Genomic DNA, 23792 nt, shown 5'->3' with positions numbered 1-23792 from the left:
TCACACTTGCTAGGAAGGTGCTCTACCATTTGAGCCACTCTGCCAGCCCAAGTCTGCATCTCTTATAATGTGAATTCTTCACACACACTTTAGGAGTGGAGCACTATTTTCAAGAAACATAAACATGTTACTTAGAAAAACCAACCCATGGGTCCATTAGTTCTTTTTTTCCCTAGAGAAATCAGAGATCTAATGGAAGAACAAATTGGAGAAAGCAACCCAGGTCAGTTGAGAAGGCTAGACGGGAGGCAAGGGGACAGCTGGGAATGAGTATGCTAAGAGTACCAAGTGGACAGAGGTCACTCAAATGGGAAAACAGATCAACAGGACAGGAGGAAGCCCTGAAGGTACAATCTGCCTTGTGTCCCTTCTGAGGAAGTTGTTAAACTGCTTATGTTTATGACTTGGGCATGTAAAGAAGACAGATGGAGGAGGGAATCGGCTTTCTAACATACACAGTTTAAGAGTCCTAGAAATAAAGAGAGGACTTCCTTCTGCTGGGAAAGAGATGGGTCTGCTCAGTGTAAGTGAATCTCTGTATGAAAGCTAGGTCATAAGAGTGCTTCTTCAACATTATGTGATCTTTTAAAGAAATGGTAAGAGGGCTGTGGGTGTGGCTCAAGTTATACAGCCCCCTGAGGCCCTGAGTTTAAACCCTCAATACTGCCAAAGAAAACAAATAACAACAAAAATAAACAGTAGAATGAACAGTTGATTTGAAACACACACTTTATTTGATGTTAACATCAAAGAAGGGCCATTTTAAAAAGCAAATTAATAACATTTTTCAGGTTAACTGTATAAAAATATTATCTTACATCTTCCCCTACTATATACCTACAACTGTATTTAAACTTATGCATTTCAAAGTACTTGTTACCTGTAAAGTGAAAGGTTTCAAACTGCTAGATAAACATTTATTATTTTCGTAAAAAAAAAAAAATACACCTTTGGAAGATTTCCCTTCCTTGTGCTTATAACTTATCTGCAAACATCTCAAGTCAAGGTTTCTGGAAGCTGTCCTGGAAAAGATCACAGTAGACAAGGACTAAGTGCAGACATAAGCAGCTCCATCTTATAAACAAAGTTCCGACCTTCCATCTTATTCCACTGGACTTCTTTGAAGGGTCCACGAAGGTGACTCCATTTGTTATCTTGTAAAACATCACTTTTTGGAAGATCTTTACACTGGTTACGAGGAAACTGAACCATAATTTTGCTGCCACTTTCAGGTCCATTACGAACTATGGAGGAAAAAACAAAATATCAATAGACTCATTTTGTAAACAAGGAAATTCCAAGGATAGCTGGGCACTGGTGGCTTATACCTATAATCCTAGTTACTTAGGAGGTTGAGATTGGGAGGAGCACAGTTCAAGGCCGGCCCAGGCAAACAGGTCGAGAGAACTCCATCTCCAAAATAACCAGAGCAAAACAGACTGGACGTGTGGCTCAAGTAGCAGAGTGCCTGCTTTGCAAGTTCAAAGCCGTGAGTTCAAACCCAGTACTACCATAAGGGAAAAAAAAAGGGAAATAAATCCCACTTCATTCTATTGAGTATAAAAACCTATCTGTTCAACAGCTTAAACAATCTTGTTAAATGATGCTTTTTGGCGGGGAGCGGTGCTAGGGCTTGAACTCAGGGCCTCACTGTCAGCCTGGGCTGGCCTTGAGCCTCAGTCTTCCTGGTCTCTCTCTTCTGAATAGCGGAGAGAGCAGCTGAGAGTACAGGCTCTAGCCACCCAAAATGCTAACTTTTAAAAACTAATTTATGCATACACACACACACACACACACACACACACACGCACCAAGCTACTGTAAATATCTCTCAACTGTGTGCCCTACAAAAATCATGCAAGATGAGCTGGGCACGGTGGTACACATCTGTAATCTCAGTTACGCAGACAGAGACCTGAGGGATCGATATTTGAAGCCACCATGGACAAAAAGTTAGCAAGACCCCCACCTCAAATAACAAGCCATGTGTAGTAGGACACACCTGTAATACTAGCTATCCAGGAGACATAGGAAGGAGGACTATGGCCAGAGGCCATACAAACACACGATACCCTAACTGAAACATACCTAACGCAAAAAAGGGTTGGTGTATGGCTCAAATGGTAGTGCTTGCCTAGCAAGCTCAAGGCCAAGTTCAAATCCTAGTACAACCATCTGAAAAAAAAAAAAAGGGAGTCCCCTCAAAGTAGGTATTTTATTAAGTACCTCCTCTTGGTTCTACCTCTGTGGTTCTGTCCATGTGTATAGCACCATATCCATTCAACACCTGGGACTGCAGGAATAATAATGCTGACTGTTTAGAGGATCTACCAAGGTCTAATGTGCTGCTAAGATAAGAATTTTTTTTTTTGTGATACTGGGGATCAAACCCATGACCCCATGCATGCTAGGCAAGTGCTGTACTCCTTAGCTACAGCCCAGCCCACAAGCTAAATGGTTTTAAGTACTAGAAAGAGAAGTAACAGTCTTTTGTTCTGAGTAACAGATATGATCAGATAAACATCACTGTAAAAAAAAAAATCAACTCACCAGAGATAAATTACTTTTATGGATATTTAACTTCAAAGCAAAATGTTAAAGTCAAAATCCCAATGGTTCCTACTCATTCAGAGCTGCAGAAAGTACCTGAAATAGCATAGTCTCCACTCGGGGAGGCCACTGTTATGGCGGAGGCATTGCCAATGCTCTCTATGGGCCCAAGTCCCACATGATTGCTGAAGCTGAGTACCTGCCAGCCCATAACCTTGGCCAGCTGCTGCACTGCATGCACCTGATGCTGTGACATCTGTGAAAGGAAAAGGAAATATGACAGTCAGTACTTTTACTTGCAGTGACTTGACATCATCCTTGTAAGCTTCTGTTAAGGGTTTGCAGTGCCTAGACAGCAACCCTGTCTTATGTTTAGGAGCCCTCCTCTGTGTGACTACTACAAAGAGGGAGCAAGACCCGTCCTGCCATTGCAGGAGACTGAATTCCTGGTACTTGCTTTCCCTGTCCCCTGGCAGCTTGAGCACAGGCACATGACCTAAACTCCAAATGGAGTCTCCCACCCGGATCACTGAATGTGAAGCAACACTAAAAGTAGCAGGTATGCTAAATATCCTCCATTCACTCTTCAAGTCTAGTCCCTACCCTACTCTCTGCCCTGGGAGGCGCAACTGTTAACAGCCTCTTAGGTTCTCTGGCTTCAAGTGGGGTTCGGGTAGTGGCACCCACCCAAGTAATGGGGGCTATCCAACAGCTGCCAGCAAGACAGCAAGGAGGACAGTGAGTCAGGGTATTTTCTCCCTTGGCACCGTCCCTGTGAGGTTATCTAGGCTGGCGGAGTCTCTTGACAAAAGGCCGCTGGTCTTCTCAAGTGGCTTACTCTATGTGACTCTCCTTTTGTGGTGTAACTTGTCCCTCCCGTTAACCTTGGGCTAGGGCTGATGACTACCGTTAATGGCTCTCCTACACCCACAACTTTGTAGCCGGACCCTCCCACACATGCTGCCTGTTTCTTCTTTAGACTCTGCCCCCAGCAGTGAGCGCAGCAGTGCCATTCCCCCAGCTTCCTTGGATTTCTATCCATTTGCAAATCTTGGTCTCTAGACTTTCCACTCATTCTACAAGCTATGCAGTAACAGTTCAACAGGTTTGCGTGTATGCTTAAGCATACATGGTCAAAGCCATTTAGTATCTAATCGGCTAAGAGCTACCATCCTTCACAAATACATTTTATTGACTTGGCACCAAAGACGCAAATCAGAACACAAGATTATTGCTTCTGGGATGGGGAATGTTTTTTTCTTTTATGTGAAAAAACAGGATCTCACCCTAACATTTCAAAAATCTACCCTCTACCCTTTCTCCCATAATTCAGTATCTCACTAGACTAGCTGTGGTAACTTCAGGGAGAAGGCAGTAAAAATACTGCTCTTAGTTTACAAATAAGGAAAGAAAGGACCAGAAATGTATCTACTGCCCCAAAGCAAGTTGGGTGTCAAGTGGGGACCAAACTCCAGTACTTTCTATACTGCTATTGTAAGAGTACAACATTCAACTTATTACTATGGATAATGTTCATTATTATTTGGCATCTGATCTCCCTTTCTCTAGTTTTCTTGGGTTAATACTTCTCAACTCCTAGTCCTGGAGAGGCTGTAAGTCCTGGAAATCGTAAGAAACAAAAATTTGCTAGTCTCAGAACTGGTCCTTCATCTCAAACAAAAGTAGGTGAAGGGTTGGAAGTGTAGCTCAAGTGGTAAAACAACTCCCTAGCAAGCGGGAGGCCGAGCTCAATCCATAGCACCACTACCAAAAAAAAGAACAGGCTGAGGGAAGGAAGATAGAGAGTGCAAGGTCAGTCTGAGCTTCACAGACCCTGTCTCAAAAAACCTACCAAATAAACCAAAATAAAGTGAGTGGAAACAAATCTACAGCAGTTCATTAACACTTTGAATTAACCAGCAGATTGCAAATGTCATTAGAAATTACATGAAATCCAGGCTGGAGGTGTGGCTGAAGTGCTAGAGTGCCCTCCTAGAAAGCGTGAGTCCCTAAGTTCAGCCCTTCAGTACAACCAAAGAATAAAAGGCAATAAAGGGTGTGTGTGGGGGGGGGGGTCCTCCTTTTATAATTGACTACATTTTAATTACTTCTTAGCTTGTTCCTCAAGCAGTTATGAGAGAAAGGGATTAAGGATTTGTCTGCAACCACTACCTGAGACAAAAGAAAATCCTGCAGCTCCTGCTCCTGATGAGATAGCGTAATCACTCTTCCGTCTCTGTGAACGACTCGGACCTGCTCAACTCCAATGTTCAACTGCAGCTGAATGGACCTTTACAGATACACACGCTAAAAATCAGGCACATTCAAAATTATCTTTCACAATGCCACAAACATTCAATTATAATATCATGGAAAAAATCAGTTTTAACAATCTACACTAACATTTACGGAGGAGTGGGGTGGTCTTCCTAGCTTCCACTAAACAATCAGACCACACAGAGCACCAGTCTACTCAGCAGGCCAACAGCATATGCTCTTCTCTAGCAGTTCACAGCAGGACATGCAGCTGTCTACACAGCAGCACATACTTCCTCGTGACGAGATTCATACTGGGCATATATGGGACCTGCCCTGACATCCCCCCCTAGAGCTACAAAATCTTATAGTATCTCCATAGGCATGGTTTCCAAGGTCCCCATTAAGAGAAGCCCTGTTTTAAAAGTCACACAATTCAGGAAGTCCAAAGGCACCTGTCATTATATAAAATTGTTCCCAAACTAGATGTATCTCATCAGTTTGGAACCATTTTTGCCATAAGTAATTTAGCCTAGTAATATAGACAACATCTTCCCAGAGTTAACCAAAGGTCAAACTCTTACATAGACACTGGCATGGTGACCCATGCCTGTAATCCTAGCTACTCGGGAAGCCGACTGGGAGGATCTCAGTTTGAAGTAAGTTTAGGCAAAAAGTTTAACAGACCCCCATCTCAACCAACAAAAACTAGGTGTGTCTGGACACCAGTGGCTCATGCCTGTAGGGGATTGGAAGGATCCTGGTTTGAGGCCAGCCCAGGGAATACAGAAGATTCTCCAAAATAACCACAGAAAAATGGAGTAGAGGGGTAGCTCAAGCGGTACAGCCTGCTTTGCAATCCCAGTACTGCAAAAAAGCAAAACAAAACAAAAACCTCACACAGAAAGGGAAAAAGTTTTGCTAACTATAAAAAGTTTATCCTGAAATAATCAGCAAAGAAATCAGAATATGCACTCTATTAACTTGGGGTAGGTCAAACAAAAAAGTCATAAAGTTGTTAATACATACCATTCAGACCACAGTACTCTTCCAAACAACTTACAGCCAGGTGCCTATGGCTCAAACCTGTAATTCTAGCTTCTCAGGATGCAGAGATCAGGAGGATAGCAGTTCAAAGTCTGCCCGAGGCAAACAGTTTGGGACACCCTATCTTGTAAAAACAAAACTATCACAAAAAAAGAGGCTAGCAACTTGGCTCAAGCAGTGTCTGCTAGCAAGCAGATCGATCGATCAATCTGAATCTAACATACGTACATATCTAACAAATATATATGTTAGATACTAGAACCTCTTGTTTTTAACTTTATCTTACAGTACATATTTGGTAATAAAGCATTTTGTTTTTGTTTTTTGTTTATCCTGGTGGGACAGGAGTTTGAACTCAGGGCTTTGCACTTGCTAGGTAGGTCCTCCATCAGTTGACCCATGCCTCCAGCTCTAAAATTGTAAATCTTTTGGGGGGGATGGGGAGGGTGGAACTGGGGTTTGAATTCAGGGCCTCGTGCTTGCTAGGCAGGCGCTCTTACCATTTGAACGATCCCACCCTTTTATTGGGATGGGTTTTTTGGAAACAGAGTGTATCTACTTGCCCAGGGCTAGCTTTCAACCTCGATCCTCCTGATCTGTTCGTCTCCTGAGTAGCTAGGATTATAGGCATGAGCCACTAGTGCTGGCTCTAAATTGTAATTTTGATAAATTAAAGCTTACATTATTTTTTCAAAGTAAAACAAAGCTCAGAAGGCTTAAAGGAAAAGACACAGACTTAAGCAAATTAAAAAATAAATAAATTTAAACAAGCCAGTGCTAGTTTAGTGTTACAGTGCTCATGCCTGTAACCTTAGCTATTTGGGAGGATGAGACTGGGAGTATCGTGTTTCGAGGCCAGCCTAGGTAGACAGGTGTGACTCAAGAGGTGAAGTGCCTGCTTGAAGCCCTGAGTTCAAGCCTGAGTTCTCCCCTCCCCACAAAAAAAACAAAAAGAAAATTAAACAAGAGTGTGAAGGGACAGGAATTCTTATCACTCACTATTGATGAGGTATACGTATAGCAACCACTTTGAAGAACTTTAAAGTATTAGTCAAAAATTTAAATGTCCTCACTTTCAACCCAGCAGTTACATTTATAAGGACTTAATCCTACAGATATATTTGCAGGAGCTGGAGGTGTGGCTCAGAGTGCCTGCCTTGTGAGATCCTGAGTTCAAACTCCAGTACTGCCAGAAAAAAAAAAAAAAATATATATATACACGTATTATATATGTATACATATATAATACATACATGCACGTATATACACACACACATATTTGAGCATACACAAGTTATTTTGCTGACATCCAACAAAAATCTCCACCTAGGGAAAATTAAAATTCTTTTTTTCGTGGGACTGGAGTCTGAACTCAGGGCTTACCACCTGAGCTACACCTCCAGTCCATTTTGCTCTGGTTATTTTGGAGATGGGGGGGTCTCACAAAGTATTTGCCTGGGCTGGCTCTAACTGTGATCCTCCCCAACTCAGCTTCCCAGGTAGCTAGGTTTAGAGGCGTGAGCCAGCAGCGTCCAGCTTAAAATAACAACAACAAAACTTACTTGATACATATAATGGAACACATTATATGCATAAGAAAAGAATGAGGCAGATCCATATAAGGAATGTCAATTCACTAATTTGCTACTAAGTAAAAAGAAGCACACAAACTGGGAATGATGGTGCAGGCCTTTCATCCCAGCACTTGGGAGGTGGAGGCAGGAGGAGCATGAGTTCAAGGCCAAGAGACTTGCTACGCTATATAGTGAGACTATCTCATCAAGGTGGAGGAAAAAAGAGTACAGATCGTAAATGACCACTAATATGCAGAGTTTCTTTTTGGGATGATGGAGAAATTCTGAACTACTAGATAACTATGATGATTACACAACACAGGGAATTAAAATTTTTAATTTTTTTTAGAAAGCTGCACAAAAGAAGTAAGGTGCAGGTGGGATATACATACTTGAGAACGCAAAGACTTTCTTAGAATGATGTTCTGAAAATTGCTTTCAACTCTAAGTAGCCTCTAAAAGATGAGGATCTCTCGTGATCCCCTTTTCTTTTGTCCTTTTCTTTTTTTGGTTGAGACAAATTCTTGCTGTATTGCCCAGGCTAGCCTCAAACTCAAAAGCTCTTGCCTCAGCCTCCTGAATGCTGGGATTACAGTCGTGCTCCACAATACTCAACTCTCCCTTCCTGATTCTGTCAAGGATCTATCATCAAATTTTCTTTACAGAATTCACATCAAATATTGTAACCAGAATCACAAGGCTGTTTTGGTTTTTGGATTGGACATAAACTACTGAATGCCAATAATTGTCTCCTTTCTTTTTTTTGCACTCATTCTCTCAACATTTTTTATTATGGAAAAATTTAAACACAAGCAGAAGTGGACTGTAGTATAATCATAACCTCTGACCCCATTACCCAGTCTTAAAAGGTAGAAACTCATTCTAAATTTGTTTCCCCTATATTCAACACCCATTCTTTCCATCACATCCCCAAAACACCCAATTATTTTATTTCTTTAGATAGAGGAGAAAATTATGGTTCAGTTTCATTCCATCTTTTTTCATGTAAGTTTCAAAACTAATCAATTTCCTTTACATTGTATATTCTTTTATCTTGTATGAGCTTATGCTTACCATTTTTCACTAAAAAATAGTGAATTAAAACTGCCCCATTACAAAGTAGTATTATAGGGGTGGTGGAGTGGCAAAAGTGGTAGAGCCCCTACCTAGCAAACACAAGGCCCTGAGTTCACTCCTGAGTACTGCAAAGAAACAAACAAACAAAAAAAACAAAGACAAAAACAAAAAGTAATATAAATGCATTTTCTGTTCCTACTTTAAAGGTCAGTGATTTTGTGTCTCACCATGTTTTGCTCACCATAACTAGTTAGGTCTGTCTGAAATAAAACCTGCCCCTTGAAAAATAAATAAAAAGTACTCACAGACTCTGACAAATGTTTGCTTGAGGCTTTCGCAGACTAACCTGGGAAAGGGCCTCAGCTGTGCCTTATCAGTTGTTAAATTTCAAAGAGGTTCAAATGGAGACCCAAAACATGTGTTTGTGGCTCCTAGACAACTGTATTAACTTATGAATTGTGAATGGAAAATCAAGCAGACAGCATGTCAAAGAATGCTGGGACAAAAATCATTTTGCCACTTCACAGACACACAACTATCAACTGGTTTAAAAGGCATAATCATGAACTGGATTAGACCCAGATCAATGCCAGGCCAAGAAATAACTTCAAATCCTGGGCTGTTCTAGGCACAACATGCAGAGTACAGGCTCTAGTATAAATGGCTGTCCTGTCTTAAGCGCACTAGGCATGTCATAGCCTAGAGGCAATAACTGAAGCAGTGTGGCCTGTGTCTAAGGAGATGGGGCCACTAGAGCTGAAAGGCTGGGTTCACTTTTTCTGTAGCTCAAATGTGTGACATTTACCTAATAGATATTATTTTAGACATTCTTACTTTACATTCTTACAAACATGACAGTTGATATTATTACTGAAATGTTATTGCACCCTAGCAAACAAAAAACAAAAGTTTAATAGAATCCCTTAGCAAACACCAGTGCCTAACAAGCAACTTAACATCCTGAACACACAACTTTTATCTTGACACTTACTTGCATATTTGCTCATAACCTTGTGAGGTGATCAATACTTTCACACTAGACTCATAAACATCATTGATATTTGACCAATGGGCCTGTATCTGAGGATCCTCAATGCGGCTTGCTAAGCTGTCAATGGTTGCAGCAGTTCTTTAAAAGAAAAGTTAAAGTTCTTTAAAAAGTCACCATATAAAATGAAAGGATTTAAACTGATTATATGAAAACATGGAAATCAAATGACTACTTTTTGAAAATACCACCATTTGAAAAGCAAAGCCCCGCCCCCAACCCCTCCTTATTGAGGTTTGAACTCATGGCCTTCTACTTGTTAGGCAGGTCATCTACCACTGAGCCATACCCCCAGCCTGAAAAGCAAAGATTTTAAACAAAGGTAGAGGTAGTTCTGAGAACCTCTGCACACAGCACTGATGTGTGGTCTTAGCTTCATCTCACAACTCGTATCAATCACACATTCGTGATTATCACAATTCATGACAGGCTTATGCTCTTTCAACTCCATTTGTTTTGTCCCATTCAGGAAAGCTTATCAGGCCACAAGTAAGAAAGATACTTCTCAGGCCCTAACTAATCTGAAACAAATCATTCGCAAGTGTCAGTACTTGATCCCTGGTAACAAATGACATAGGAGACACCCATACTTAGATTATTATAATAGAATTAAAATCAAATTCAAGAGAAGCTAGAGACCTTAAGCACAATCAAAATCTTACACACCAAGAAAGAAAAATATGATAAATAAAAATGAGAAATAACATTAAGTGTTCATTATATACCAAATATTATAATTAAGTGCTTTCATGAATTGTATTGCTTAATCTTACAACTCTATATGCTGGGTAGGAACTATTTTCTCCATTTTTCAAAAGAGAAAAAAGGTTAGCAATGTTAAGCAATTTGCCAAGGTCACATAGCTGTAAGCTGGGGTATAAAACCTGGGAGTCAACTGCAAAGCAAGTACTCTTTCCTTTGTACCTTATACACACTGCTTAGATCCAAAACATAAATTATGTAAATTGATCAAACTACTGGATGCCCTTACTTTCTAATTATCTAACTCTAGCAATTTATTGGAAAGACAAAGAGCTTAGAGAAAATGGGAAGAAATGACAACAGCTATGGTGGAAAGGGACTTTCACATAAACAACAAGCATTTGCTCTTTTCCCCTGCTGCTCCAGTAGTGGTAATTTCTAATCTGCTCTTAACTTTTCCTTTCCATAGTTTGCTTCCCTGACAGTGAATCAAAATTCCTACAACAGACAGACACGGATGTAAGAATGTTCTGCTCAGCATCTGTCAACAAACTGGGAATAAAAAAATATCCAGTGACTGAGAATTTGGAAAGAAGTTACAGAATACTCACTTAAGAGTATATGACTCAGCTATTAAAGTATCTTTGAATGCTGGGCATTGGTGGCTCATGCCTGTAATCCTAGCTAGCAAGGAGGATTGAGGTTCAAAGCCAGACTGGACAAAAAGTTCTCCAAACCCTATCTCAAAAAAACCCATCATGGGAAAAAAAAAAGGGCTGCTGGAGTGGCTCAAGGTATAGGCCCTGAGTTCAATCCCTACATCACAAAAAAAAAAAAAAAAACTATCTTTAAGAACTTGGTGAAAGAAAAAAAATTTGCAATACAGTATTAGGAGAAGGTAGGATATAAAATTTTATGAACCTAGATTTAGTAAAATTAAAAAGTCTAGTTTCCTAATGCATCTGTCTAGTCACTTGTCTGCAAAATTTTAGTGCAGTGTTAGAAACACTACATTAAGTTATATTGGCCCTGCATCTAATCCTTCCCCATACATGTCAGGACCGTGTCTATCTCCATAAACTCTTACACTACAGCCACCTTCTTCCTGGTGGGGAAAAAGGTTAAAGCTCCAAAAATTAATTACATGAAGCAATACAGGAAAAAGGACCTCAATTTCACAGAAAAAGTTGCTTTCTTCATCCTTACCTGCTCCTTAGAAAAATATGCTTTGCTTGTTTAATTATTTTTTCCAGAAGTCCTTCACTAGATTGTAAAGAATTAATTTCATTTTTATCAAAAGCTTGAGGACCTGAAAGTCTCATTCTCTTGTGGCCAAAAGGTGCACTTGCTGGGTGAGGCATCATGATGGAACTCAAGGTCTGTTTATGAAACTGACAAAAACAGCCATTTTAAATGACCAATACGCATGAAGTAAATACAACACAGTATTTAATCAAAGCAGGGCTCACACCTTGGAAACACTGAAAGCAATAGGCTTGAACTACACATAAAAGCAATCGTGGCACAGAAGATACATGCTAGCATCTACCAGATCATGCACAATACAAGTTTGTAAAGAGAAGGACCCCTTCGAGGTTATAATTTTTTATTTTTATTTATTTATTTTTTGTGGGACTGGGGTTTAAACTCTGGGTTTCGCATTTGCAAAGCAGGTGCTGTACCACTCGAGCCACAGCTCCAGTCCATTTCGGTGTGGTTACTTTGGAGATGGTGTATCTCAAACTATTTGCCTGGGTTGGCCTGGCCTGAAACGGAGATCCTCTGGATCTTAACCTCCCAAGTAGCTAGGATTACAGATGTAGCCACCGAGCTATAATTTTTATTTAAAATATAAAACAATTGTACTTCACTTAGTCTTGTCGAGAAAATATATGCCATCGGTAGATATTTATTCCACTATGTCTTAGACTCAGAGATCCCCACATTTGGCTGCTTATGAGCAACCTGAGGAGATTTTTAAAAACAACAGCTTTCACACCATCACAATCAACTGCACCAGATCTTGGGGCAGGGTAGGGAGGCTAGAATACATACTTCTGTGAAGTATCTCAGGAGCTCCCTTTGAAATGAGTCTGTACTGTGAACTAGCACTTTGGAAACATAGCTGTAGATGACTTCCATTTCCAGTCACAGACCACAGCATAACTTTTTCCATCTCTCTCTTCCCCATCCCCATCAGAATTGGCCTTCCCTCTGCACCCTTCAGTATGTATTTTCTATAGTCCTACTATAAAACTCATTGTAGCTATGCCCCAGTGGCCCATGCCTATAATCCTAGCTACTCAAGAGGCAGAGATCAGTGGGATTGTGGTTCAAAGCCAGCCTGGGCAAATAGTTCACAAAACCCTATCTCAAAAAACTCATCACAAAAAAAAGGGCTGTTGGAGTGGCTCAAGGTGTAGGCCCCGAGTTTAAAACCCAGTACCACAAACAAAACAAAACAAAAAACCTCGTTGTATAAATATTCCTACCATTATGCTTGCAAACAAGGACTTTATTCTGATTATTTCAGAACCCCCAGCACATAGAAGGATCTTCCTCATCAGGTAGTGAATGCTGTTGCTATGTGCATAACTGAAATTCAGCGGAGGGGAGGTTTGTACATATTCACTGCCCTGGATGTGCTCACCACAATGCAAAGAAAACATTTATTTTATTACCTCTCTAATCAGTAGGTGCAAATTATGCTCCAGGACATAGAGATGATCTTCTGGACTTTGCTTCTCAATAGCAGATTTCTGGGATTTCTTATCATTTGAGGAATGGCACAAAGAAATAGATAACTGCAAACCTATTTATAAAAAGGACAGATGCAAATAACCTACAACGTGGACAGGTACAAATTATCTTCATGAAGTATCATCACAGCCCATTCTCAAAATGTCTTCCCTCATAAGGTACAATAACAACGCATCCTCAAAAGTTACACATTCTAAACTTGAAGATCAGCCCTCACCAAAATGACCACTCATGAATATAACAGACTCCTGTGCATTTTAACAATTCAAATTCTGTTGAACAATTGAAGTGTTTATGTCAATTCTATATAATAATATGGTTGCTGACTTTGAGCTGTGGCTAAAGACTGGTGAACAAGCTATATATTTTTTCTTCCTTTTTTTTTTCATTTTTCTTTTATTATTCATATGTGCATACAAGGATTGGTTCATTTCTCCCCTCTGCCCCCACCCCCTCCCTTACCACCCACTCCACCCCCTCCCTCTCCCCCCCCTCAATACCCAGCAGAAACTATTTTGCCCTTATTTCTAATTTTGTTGTAGAGAGAGTACAAGCAATAATAGGAAGGAACAAGGGTTTTTGCTGGTTGAGATAAGGATAGCTATACAGGGCATTGACTCACATTGATTTCCTGTGCGTGGGTGTTACCTTCTAGGTTAATTCTTTTTGATCTAACCTTTTCTCTAGTACCTGTTCCCCTTTTCCTATTGGCCTCAGTTGCTTTAAAATTAAAAAAAAAAAAATTTAAACCAAGGTTTTTTTATTGTTCTTTAACACAGAATTAGTATCTGATTCTTGTCCAGTAGAAAACAGATACTCTTCTCTGCTCCAATGAGAACTGAGATGGAATTTTTCACTTCTATAACCTATTCCCTTGATAAGGCACAGTGTTAAAAATTTAAGTCTTAATATACAGTCATAAGAATTTACATTAAAAGAGTAAGTGCAAAGTTAATGAAAAAATGATTTCTAGAATAAGTCTAATCGTATTTGAATAAAAATCTAGCTTCTACAAATGTAGGAATATTATGAGTAAATTTTTTAAACTGACATTTTCTTTATTCAAAGCAGTATCGGTGAAAAACCTCACTTGGAAACAACTGTTGCTAACAGTAGCCATGTGAGTACAATTTTTATTATATGCTTTTAAAATCCAAGAGTTACACTCCTTAGGACACTCAATAAAACTGGCACTGTGTTATGTGCTTTCCTGGCCGCCATCATGGACAGCACACTTTTGTGTTATTAGTCTCCTCTTTGCTGTTATTATTCTCCCAACACACCCAAGTAGCTATCTTGTTCCTCAAAATACAAAGTACCATTTAGTCTCAAAAAAGGCTGGCTGTTCTTACTTGGAAAGGGTTGAGAGATAATCTGGTTTTTCACTACAATGTGAGGAATCTGTGATTTAATTTGAACAGCTTCCCGAGAGAGCTGCGCAAAAATTTCTTTACACAAGAGAACATTCTGTGCTGCCTCTAATTTTGCCTGCCAATGTGGGGAACCTGAAAGACAAGAGATATGGGTATATTTCAACTCTCTGACCATACTACCTATGTATTAACTAGCCTCAATGATGACCTGAATATATAAGTTCAGAAAATGCTAACCCTTAGTACAACGTATTTTTCCCCAAAAATAAAAATCCCACTTCCTTTAACCAGAGAATACTAGTATATAAATTCAATCTAAAAAATAAAAACTGAGTGCTGGTGACTCACGCCTGTAATCCTACCTACTCAGGAGGCCGAGATCAGAAGGATCATGGTTCGAAGCAGCCCAAGGAAATAGTCTGAGAGACCCTATCTCAAAAACACCCATTATACAAAGGGCTGGTAGAGTGGCTCAAGGTGTAGGTCTTGAGTTCAAGCCCCAGGACCAAAAAAAAAAGTATAGCTATTCATTGATTTACAAATTATAAAAAGTATATTTCCAGAGCTGGGCATGGGGGCACATGCTTGTAATCCCAGCATTTGGAAAGCTTAGGTTGGAGGACTGCAAGTTCAAGGCTAACCTGGGCTACATAGTAAGACCCTGTCTAAAAAAAAAAGCCAGGCACTAGTAACGCACGCCTGTAATCCTAGATACTTAGGGGAGGCTGAGATCAGAAAGATCATGGTTCAAGGCCAGACCCCCACCCTCCCAAAAAGAACAGTTTTATACTGTCATACTCCAAAGCACCTATTTCCCCTTGCTATACTTATGTTTGGTTTATGTAAGTTAAGTCAAGAAGTTAGAGAGTTGAACATAAGTACACCTGGTTTGGATTTGGGCAAAGGTCGCTTGAAGAGATTAACTGTGCCAAGATCACCAATGTCTGGAGCCTGTTTTTGAATGGACACCTGTAGAACAATAAGAACAGAGAAAAAATGTTAGCAAATTAGCTTCAGGGTAATAAGACATTACTTGAGTCTGAAAATCTCGACTGAGGGAAAATAATCTATTCTGAGGCTGAGGAGTATGACCCATGCTCCCAAAACTTTTCAGGCTCTATAAGGGATCAAGCTGAGAGAACCTGACAGGATGCTGTGTGCCCTGCTGAGACCCAGCCTAGTGCATCATCCCTCCAAACCTCAAAACAAAGCTGCCCTGCTGAAGTGCTGGCCCTTGTTGATGGCTCTGGGGCACAGGCCCTGTGAGTTAGCCGAAATGGTTAGCAATGCCAGACAGGAATAGTTATAGTCCTGCTTCTACGGCTAATGCCTATAAAACAACCTCCCCCAAACACAGTCACTTAAGAATTCTTTAGGTTTCATATTCAAAAGTAGCCAAGAAACTAAAAAAGTGACTAAGATCATCCCAAAAAACCTTTGATAATAAGCAAAACTAGAGTGAGGGAGAATACTCACAACTCTAGTGTAGGTGGAGTGAGCCTAACATCATGTGCAGGTTGGACTGCAGTGATTGTGAACTGAAATTAAGCAACATGTGTGTAACATGTTTGGAGAGACTATGGGAAACATGCATAGACTAGAAAAGTGTTTCTCAGAGTAGACTTCTTGAGAAGTCGCTGCCTTGGGCCTACACTTTGAAGCACAAATAAAGTTTTAACAATAAAGAAAAATTAAAAAAAAAACAAAAGAGCTGGCACAGGTGGCTCACGTCTATAATCCCAATTACTCAGGAGGCAGAGATCAGGAGGATCACAGGTAGAAGCCAGCACAGGCAAATAGTTTGTGGGAACCTATCTTGAAAAAACCATCACAAAAAATGGCTGGCAGAATGGCTCAAAGTGTAGGCCCTGAGTTCAAGCACCAGTACTGAAAAAAAAAAAAAAGAAATTACTTTAAAAATACTCTTTTTTTTTGGGGGGGGGGGTGGATGGAGCAGTACTGGGGCTTGAACTTAAGGCCTCACGCTTGCTAGGCAGGTGCTTTACACTTGAGCCACTTCACCAGCCATTTTGTGTTGGGCATTTTCAAGATAGGGTCTCACAAACTATTTGCCTGGGCTGGCTTTGAACAGAGAGCCTACTGATCTCTGCCACATGAGTAGGTAGGATTCCAGGTGTGAGCCTCCAGAGCCTAGCTTTGACAAAATACTTTGATCAATACCTTGATATATGCAGAACCCTCTAAATCACTAGGAATTTGGACATCAAGAGGACAATAATCTTCAGGTATCTTCTTATCCAGATCAATATCTGTGTTCTTTATTACTTCAAATGTAGCATGATGAGGAAAGAGAGATCCTAACAGAGTAAAGATAGGAAAATAAACAGAAAGCACATTAATTCAACATACATACTAAACATGTAATACTTCATATCCACATCACTGAACCGTAAACCAAGCTCCCCCTAAAAATGTGGGTTTTTTGGTGGGAAAAGAGAAGGAATGGTGAGCAAAGGGAAGAAAGGAGGCAGGGAAAAGATATTATTTATCTTAAAAAAAAAAAAAGCAGCTAGGTAGCTCACTTCTGTAATCCTAATTACTTGAGAGGCTAAGATCAGGAAGATTATGGTTTGAGGCCAATCAGGACAAGTAGTTGGCTAGACCTCATCTCCAAAATCCCCAGAACAAAATGAACTGGAGGTGTGGCTCAAGCAGTAGAGCACCTGCTTTACAAGCGCAAAGCCCAGAGTTCAAACTTCACTCCTATCAAAAAAATAAAAATTGAACAACACTCCTGGGCTAGGGTACGGCTGTGTGGAAGAGCACTAGCATGCTAGAGGCCCTGGATTTGATCCTCAAAACCACAAAAGCAAAGCAAAACAAACAGGTCTTAGAGTAAGGGTATCATTATAATGTGAACTACATAGGCCGCACAAATTGTGTATTCCAGTGGGGTTTTACTTTAAAAATAAGTGTGCTTCTAAATTTCTCAAATTTAAGCCTCAGGGATAATATACTTCTGGAGCTGAGCCTCTGTAATCTGGTTGCAGTTGAAGTATTCTGAATCCAGCAACAGAAAGACAAAAGAACACTGCGCACAGAATCTTTTTCCAGCCAATTCCCATATTCTTATGGGATGTATTTTTGTGCAGTTAAATTATGTGAGTGGATGATTAAGTGCAACTCCTGTTTTATAACAAGGGAAGATATTCTAGATCTTCTTGCCACTAAAAACAATGTAATTCAATCTTTTCATAATCATAAATGATCATCCCAAAGAGAAATTAAGTATCTGCACATAATTATTTGTGAGAAAGAACTTACAATGTCTAAAATCACAAAGTACTGCTTCTACAGACCATGTAAAAAATGGATTTATCAGCTTTGTAGTGGGATTTTTTTACCTTCAGAGGTCAAAATTCTCAAATTTGCATCAGTAAAGTATTTAGGTCTTCTAGTATTTAACTTAATCACCTTGACTTACCTTCCTTTATTTTTTTGCAGTACTTGAGTTTAAACTCAGGGTCTATATCTTCTTGAGACACTCCACCAGCCCTTTTTTGTGAGGGTTTTTTCGATAGGGTCTCTTGAACTATTTGCCCAGGCTGGCTTTGAACCACGATCCTCCTGATCTCTGCCTCCTGAGTAGGTCACTCAGAATGATGGTCTCCAGTTCCATCCGTTTATTTGCGAATGATAAGATTTCATTCTTCTTCATGGCTGAGTAAAATTTCATTGTGTACAAGTACCACATTTTCTTAATCCATTTGTCAGTAGTGGGGCATCTTGGTTGTTTCCATAACTTGGCTATTGTGAATAGTGCTGTAGTAAATATGGGTATGCAGGTGCCTCTGGAGTAACCTGTGGTGCATTCCTTTGGGTGTATCCCCAGGAGTGGGATTGCTGGATCATATGGCAGGTCTATGTTTAGTTTTTAAAGAAGTCTCCAAATTTTTTCCCAGAGTGGTTACACTAGCTTGCATTCCCACCAACAGTGTATGAGGGTTCCTTTTTCCCTGCATCCTCGCCAACACCTGTTGTCAGTGGTGTCTTTGATGATGGCTATTCTAACAGGAGTGAGGTGGAATCTTAGCATGGTTTTAATGTGCATTTCCTTTTATCAGCCCTTCCTTTAATTTTAATTTTAGGATAACAATGGCTTGCACTAGCACATGAATCCATTGGGTTTTATTTTTCCTTTGGTGGTACTGAGGTTTGAACTTAGGACCTCATGCTTGTTAGGTAGGCACTCTACAACCTGAGCCACTCCACCAGCCCTGTTTAGTGCTGGGTTATTTTCAAGATAGGATCTCTTGAACCATTTGCCTGAGCTGGCTTCTAACCCTGATCTTGCTGATCTCTGCCTCCCAAGTAGCTAGGATTACAGGTGTGAGCCATGTGATTCCTTTTAAGACCTCATTCTAATATTGTTTTCTCAAGTATCCCAACCAGGACTCCTTGCCTCATCTCTCAGCATTCAAAGTTTTTACCCATTGACCTGTGAACCTTATATACAACATCTTCGAATCTTCTGTTTAATGAGCCTAACAGGTTTTCAAATTGAAGCTAGGTTATTTATTATAGGGCTATGAGAAGATGGTTTTGGCTGAAGTGTAAAGAAATTAAATTTTCGAAATTTTAACATGTAGCTGACAAACAATGTATTATTGAAGGATGTGTAACATTAGTCAACCCTATATATGTACACAAAAAGCACAGTTTTTAACAATTATCCATACCTGCACTTCTGTAGCTCAGATCACCAAGAATTTTATCTCCAATTTTTCTAAGCTTCCAGTGTTGCCTTAATCTCAAGAGCTCAGAGTTGAAGTCTCTTTGTAGCTTGTTTTCTTGGTTTTCCGTAACTGACTTAGTCAGTCTTTCTGCTCCCTTCAATAGGATTTGTGCTGCTCCAGCAAGTGACTTCTTTTTAGATATCAGCTGCAATGTCTGAGGATTCTATCAAAAATAATCTATCAAGTTTTCTATCCAAAACTGCAGTTCTGTATTATTTTCAGATGACTTTAAAATTACACATTTTCTCAATAACAAGATACCTTTTCAAGAGAAAATTTAGAAATTAAGGAAAAGCAAAGAGGGACAATGAACCTCTTTATATCTCCTGGCACTCCAAAAAAAAATTTTTTTTTTTTTTTTTTTTTTTTTTTAGTGGTATTGGGGTTTGAACTTAGGGCTTCACATTTGCTAGGCAGGTACTCTACCACTTGAGCCACTCTGCCACCTTACAATATATTTTTTTAAATAATAATAAAAAATAGTCTGAACCTATTTTTTAGTCAACTAACATAAAGACCTCTGTTAAACCAAAAGTACCACAATGGACTAGAAATACCCCTTCTTGTATACTGCTGTCTCAACTGCTACCCTCATATATACCCTTCTGTGGTACTCATACACTAAAGTCTATAATCCCTGCTACCCACATATATACCCTTCTGTGGTACTCATACACTAAAGTCTATAATACCTGATTTAATGAATGAGTTCAGTGAGAATGAATATAAAATTATATTACTACAACCTATCAAAGTACTTTTGGTGGTACTTGAGTTTGAACCCAGGGCCTCCATGTGCCTGCTAGGAGGTGTTCTACCTCTTGAGGCAAAGGGCTTTTGTAATTATGACTGAAATTGCACAGTATTAATATTAAATGTACTTCACTTCTGAAAACTGAGCTCAGTAAATCTAACTATCTATATATATATCCACAATCATAACTAATTTGTGTATTTTATTACCTAGATATATGTCCAAAAATACAAGTTTAATAAAAGAAAGTTTTCTGGTTGTATAACAGTCAAAATTCACATTAGACAATCTAACTCAAATTTCTTGAAGACGTTACGCTCCTAGAGACTGTTTAAAATGGAGTGAAAAAAGCAATGTGCCACAAGTAAGATATGCGAGTTCTAGTCTTGGTTCCCAAACTACAAGCTTGACTGAAACCTGACATACTACAAATCCTCTAGACCTTACTTTTCTCTCTTTAAAAATGAAGGAAGTATATACTATATGAGCAATTATATTTAATTAATTTTATTTGCACATGGGTTCTAACAATCATTACCTCCTCTCCATGACACACTCTTACCACACTCCTGATGCCTGTTTTCCTAAGGACTTTCATAGCAGTCTCCTTGGTTTCTGACGCTTCATTCACTAATTCATCATTCTGCTACCTCTCTTTCATTTTCAAATGTTCAAATACTGAATATAGTCTTTATCTAATACCAACAATTCATATGCTCCATAATTTGGCCTTAGTTTTCTAACCAATCTCTTAAACAAAAGGAAGGGGAAAGAACTGACATTTAAGGCTACACAATCAGTGAGTGTAGAGCTGGAACTGAGTCTGTTTAAGTCCAAAGCCATTCTATTATCACATTTTGTGTGAAATATATCACAGACTAAAGACCCAAGCTGTAAGAATTTCCTAAGATTTGGGAAACTTTAAAGCATTACATTAACAAATCTCAACACCTCCAAGAGTCACACAAACATAAAAAAAAAAAAATACAGATGCAGATACAAAGCAGTTTTATGCTTTTGCTTTGGACCAGAAAGTCCAAATCTTCATCTGGACAATAGGCATACAACCAAAAAATGGTTCAGGGACTTAATAAAAAGTTTCAATTAAAGCCTACAAATACCTGTTTTGGAGGAAGTGCATCCTGAGAGACAGGATCGAGAGTCATAAACTTTTTATCCCTAACAATACTGAGAACATCATAAAGAACACACATTTCTGTCAGGGCACTTCTCAAATTGTTCCTCACTGAGTCCCAAGGCCATAAGGAAGGTTGAAACTTCACCAATCCTAAAAAGAGAAAAAAAAAGAACAAGAAATACAGAAGTATAAGTTACATTGAATAGAAGACAGAAAAGCTCATTTGGAAGGCTTACAGTACTACAAGGAGAAATAATGTTCTTTCAGACTGCCTTTTATCCTATTTCCTCCAACCTTTCTTGAATCTTTGTTAAGACTTAATACAGCATTCTTGATATGACAAATGTCTCAATTCCAGAAGTTAACTCTCTCAATACAATATTACAGCTAGACACTTTTAAATTTATGGAAGCCTTTTAATGTCCTGCTTACTTCCAGCTTTTAGAACTTGAATTCAAGTAATTACAGAGAATTGAAACAGAAAAGTTTGAAGCCAAAGCTGGCCTGTACTGCCAGCCCTGGTATTAGCTACACTAGCATACTTACACTTCCTTGCAACTGTCTTGTATTTGATACATGCTCACTGTTCAGGGTTCAGATGACAAACTATTTGAGTAAAAAGTGAAAGTTTTCCTTTGTTCTCACCCTTGATTCTCTTCTGAGATAACCACTAGCAATAGCTGGAGTGCATCCTTTCAAAGGCTTTCCTATACATTTACATACATATATTCCCATTTTTCTGTTACTTGCTTCCCCCCCCCACACACACACTTAATATGATCTAGAGACACTTCCACATCAGCACATATGCATGGGTCCACTTCCTTGTATGATATTCTGGAACATGGATGTACAATAACTTTAACCATTCCTATTCAGCAGACATGGACTGCTTCCAACAATGCTGATAGCGTAAGCATCTCAAACACATACTTGTGTAAATGTACAACTTTTTTTGTAGGTTAAATATTTAGGTGTGATATTAGTGGACCAAAAGAGATGCACATTTAAAATTCCCACACATGTTAAACTTCTAAACCGCCTTCCAAGAAAAGCTCTACCAAGTCACATTCCCAACACAGGACATTTGCAATATTTTTAGTTTTTTAATTTCTGTCAATTTTATACATGACAATCTTTTCCCTCTTTTTGAGACAGCTTCTCACTATTTAGCCTAGATTGGCGTAGACCTGTGATCCTTCTGCCTCAGCTTCCCAAACGTTGGAGTTACAGGCTGGGATTACAAGCATGTACCACCACACTCAATATTGAAATGGGCATCTTTAAATTCCCACTTACACTGGGTTTGTTGCATAACTAAATCAAGAATTGTGAGTTAAAAAAAGGTTTGACAATGACAATAATACAAAACCCACTCATGCTGTTTCTGCAATTTCCTACTATGTAGCCTCCTCCCTTCCAGTTTTGTTTTTCCCTGTAACTCATTTACTGCAAAGCATCCAGTGTGATCTTATAAACAAGCAAATCCCCGTGTCTACTTAAAATCCTCTAAAAGTTTTAGGCTGTTCTTCTGATAGAAGCCAAATGCTTATCCTGATCAACTAGGGTCTACAAGATCCGACCTCTCCCTATCTTAGACTTTTTTTTTTTTTTTTGGTGGCACGGGGGCTTAAACTCTGGGCCTCAGGCGTGCGAGGCAGGTGCTCCACCACTTGAACCACGCCCCCAGCCTACCTTAAACTTGATCTCACATTCCAGTCGCCACAGCCCTTTTTGGGGGGGCGGGGGGCGGTACTGGGATTTGAACTCAGGGCTTCACGCTTGCTGGCAGGCGCTCCACCACTTGAGCCACTCCACCAGCCCGACACAGAACCTCTTAATGGCAGGTGTTCCTATCCATCCTGCACGCTGCAGAGAAGCAAAGTAAATGCCGAGGTCACACAACTGCTGAGCTCTCAACCACTAAGTGTGCCACACTACAGGCGCTCCGTTTAAAACCGTGTCAGACACGTTACCGGTGACAGTGACTCAAACGCTGCCACTCAGAGACCCGCAGGACAGGAGCATCAGGAGTTAGGCCGTGTCCTGAAAGTCCCGCTGCAATGGAGACGCGACGGAGCGGCTTCCAAGCGCACATCTTTGCTGCACGGCCGAGCAGCTACCTTCCTACCTTCCTCGTCGTCCTGGTCCGCGCTGGACCCGGCGCCCGCCCAGTCCTGCGCGTCGCCCTCGGCCCCCGCCGCCTCCTCCTCCTCGGAGCCCGAACCCTGGCTGAAGTCGATCCGCTGGGCCAGGCGCGCCAGGTTCTGGGACATGGACAGCGGCTGCAGGTAGGTCTCAGTGCCATCCAGGCCCACTTCCTGCACCTGCTTCTCGCAGGCCGACTCGATGCTGATCCGCACAGCGCGAACCCCCGACATGCTGCCTGCGGCGGAGGCCCCCAGCGGACGCCCTCAACGCTGGGAAACCAAACCCCGCTCTCCGCGCGGAAACAAAGCCCAAGGCGCAGCGCGTTCCCAGAAGGCACTGCGAGGTTCCCGCCCCGCAAATCTCTCGGAACAAAACTGAGCAGGCGCGGGAGCTCCGGCTGGGAGCGCTTCCGGTGCATCCGACTGCTGGTCCGGAAAGCTTCCGGCCTGTGAGAGGCCGGCAGACTGCTGAAGGGTGGGCCCGGTCCGGTTGCGGGTTGTGGAGACACGCGTGCTGGTGTCGGTCTGCGATGTACTTGTTACTTGTTTGAGGGTCCGGGAAGAGGAAATGAGTGGGGCCCCGGTTCTGGGCAATGAGAATGCCGC

At 40.5% G+C, this 23792-nt stretch overlaps 1 protein-coding gene across 2 annotated transcripts; it reads right to left on the bottom strand.

Moving 5' to 3' along the window:
• Positions 1-711: 711 nt before the first annotated feature.
• LOC109677651 (mediator of RNA polymerase II transcription subunit 17) lies at positions 712-23540 on the bottom strand. Of its 2 annotated transcripts, XM_074081983.1 has the most exons (12): positions 23168-23540; positions 21020-21186; positions 19088-19307; positions 16569-16705; positions 15272-15356; positions 14367-14519; positions 12936-13066; positions 11461-11645; positions 9496-9633; positions 4723-4840; positions 2647-2806; positions 712-1244 (listed from the first exon to the last, which is right to left on the bottom strand). In XM_074081983.1, the coding sequence occupies exons 1-12, from the start codon at positions 23415-23417 to the stop codon at positions 1033-1035; spliced, it is 1956 nt and encodes a 651-aa protein (XP_073938084.1). In that variant the 5' UTR covers positions 23418-23540; the 3' UTR covers positions 712-1032. The 2 variants fall into 2 exon arrangements, with proteins under 2 accessions (XP_073938084.1, XP_073938086.1); XM_074081985.1 differs by lacking the exon at positions 14367-14519.
• Positions 23541-23792: the final 252 nt, after the last annotated feature.

This window comes from Castor canadensis, chromosome 1 (assembly GCF_047511655.1).
Source record: "Castor canadensis chromosome 1, mCasCan1.hap1v2, whole genome shotgun sequence".
In the NCBI taxonomy this organism is placed as follows: Eukaryota; Metazoa; Chordata; class Mammalia; order Rodentia; family Castoridae; genus Castor; species Castor canadensis.
This window is presented reverse-complemented; position numbering and strand designations above follow the sequence as displayed.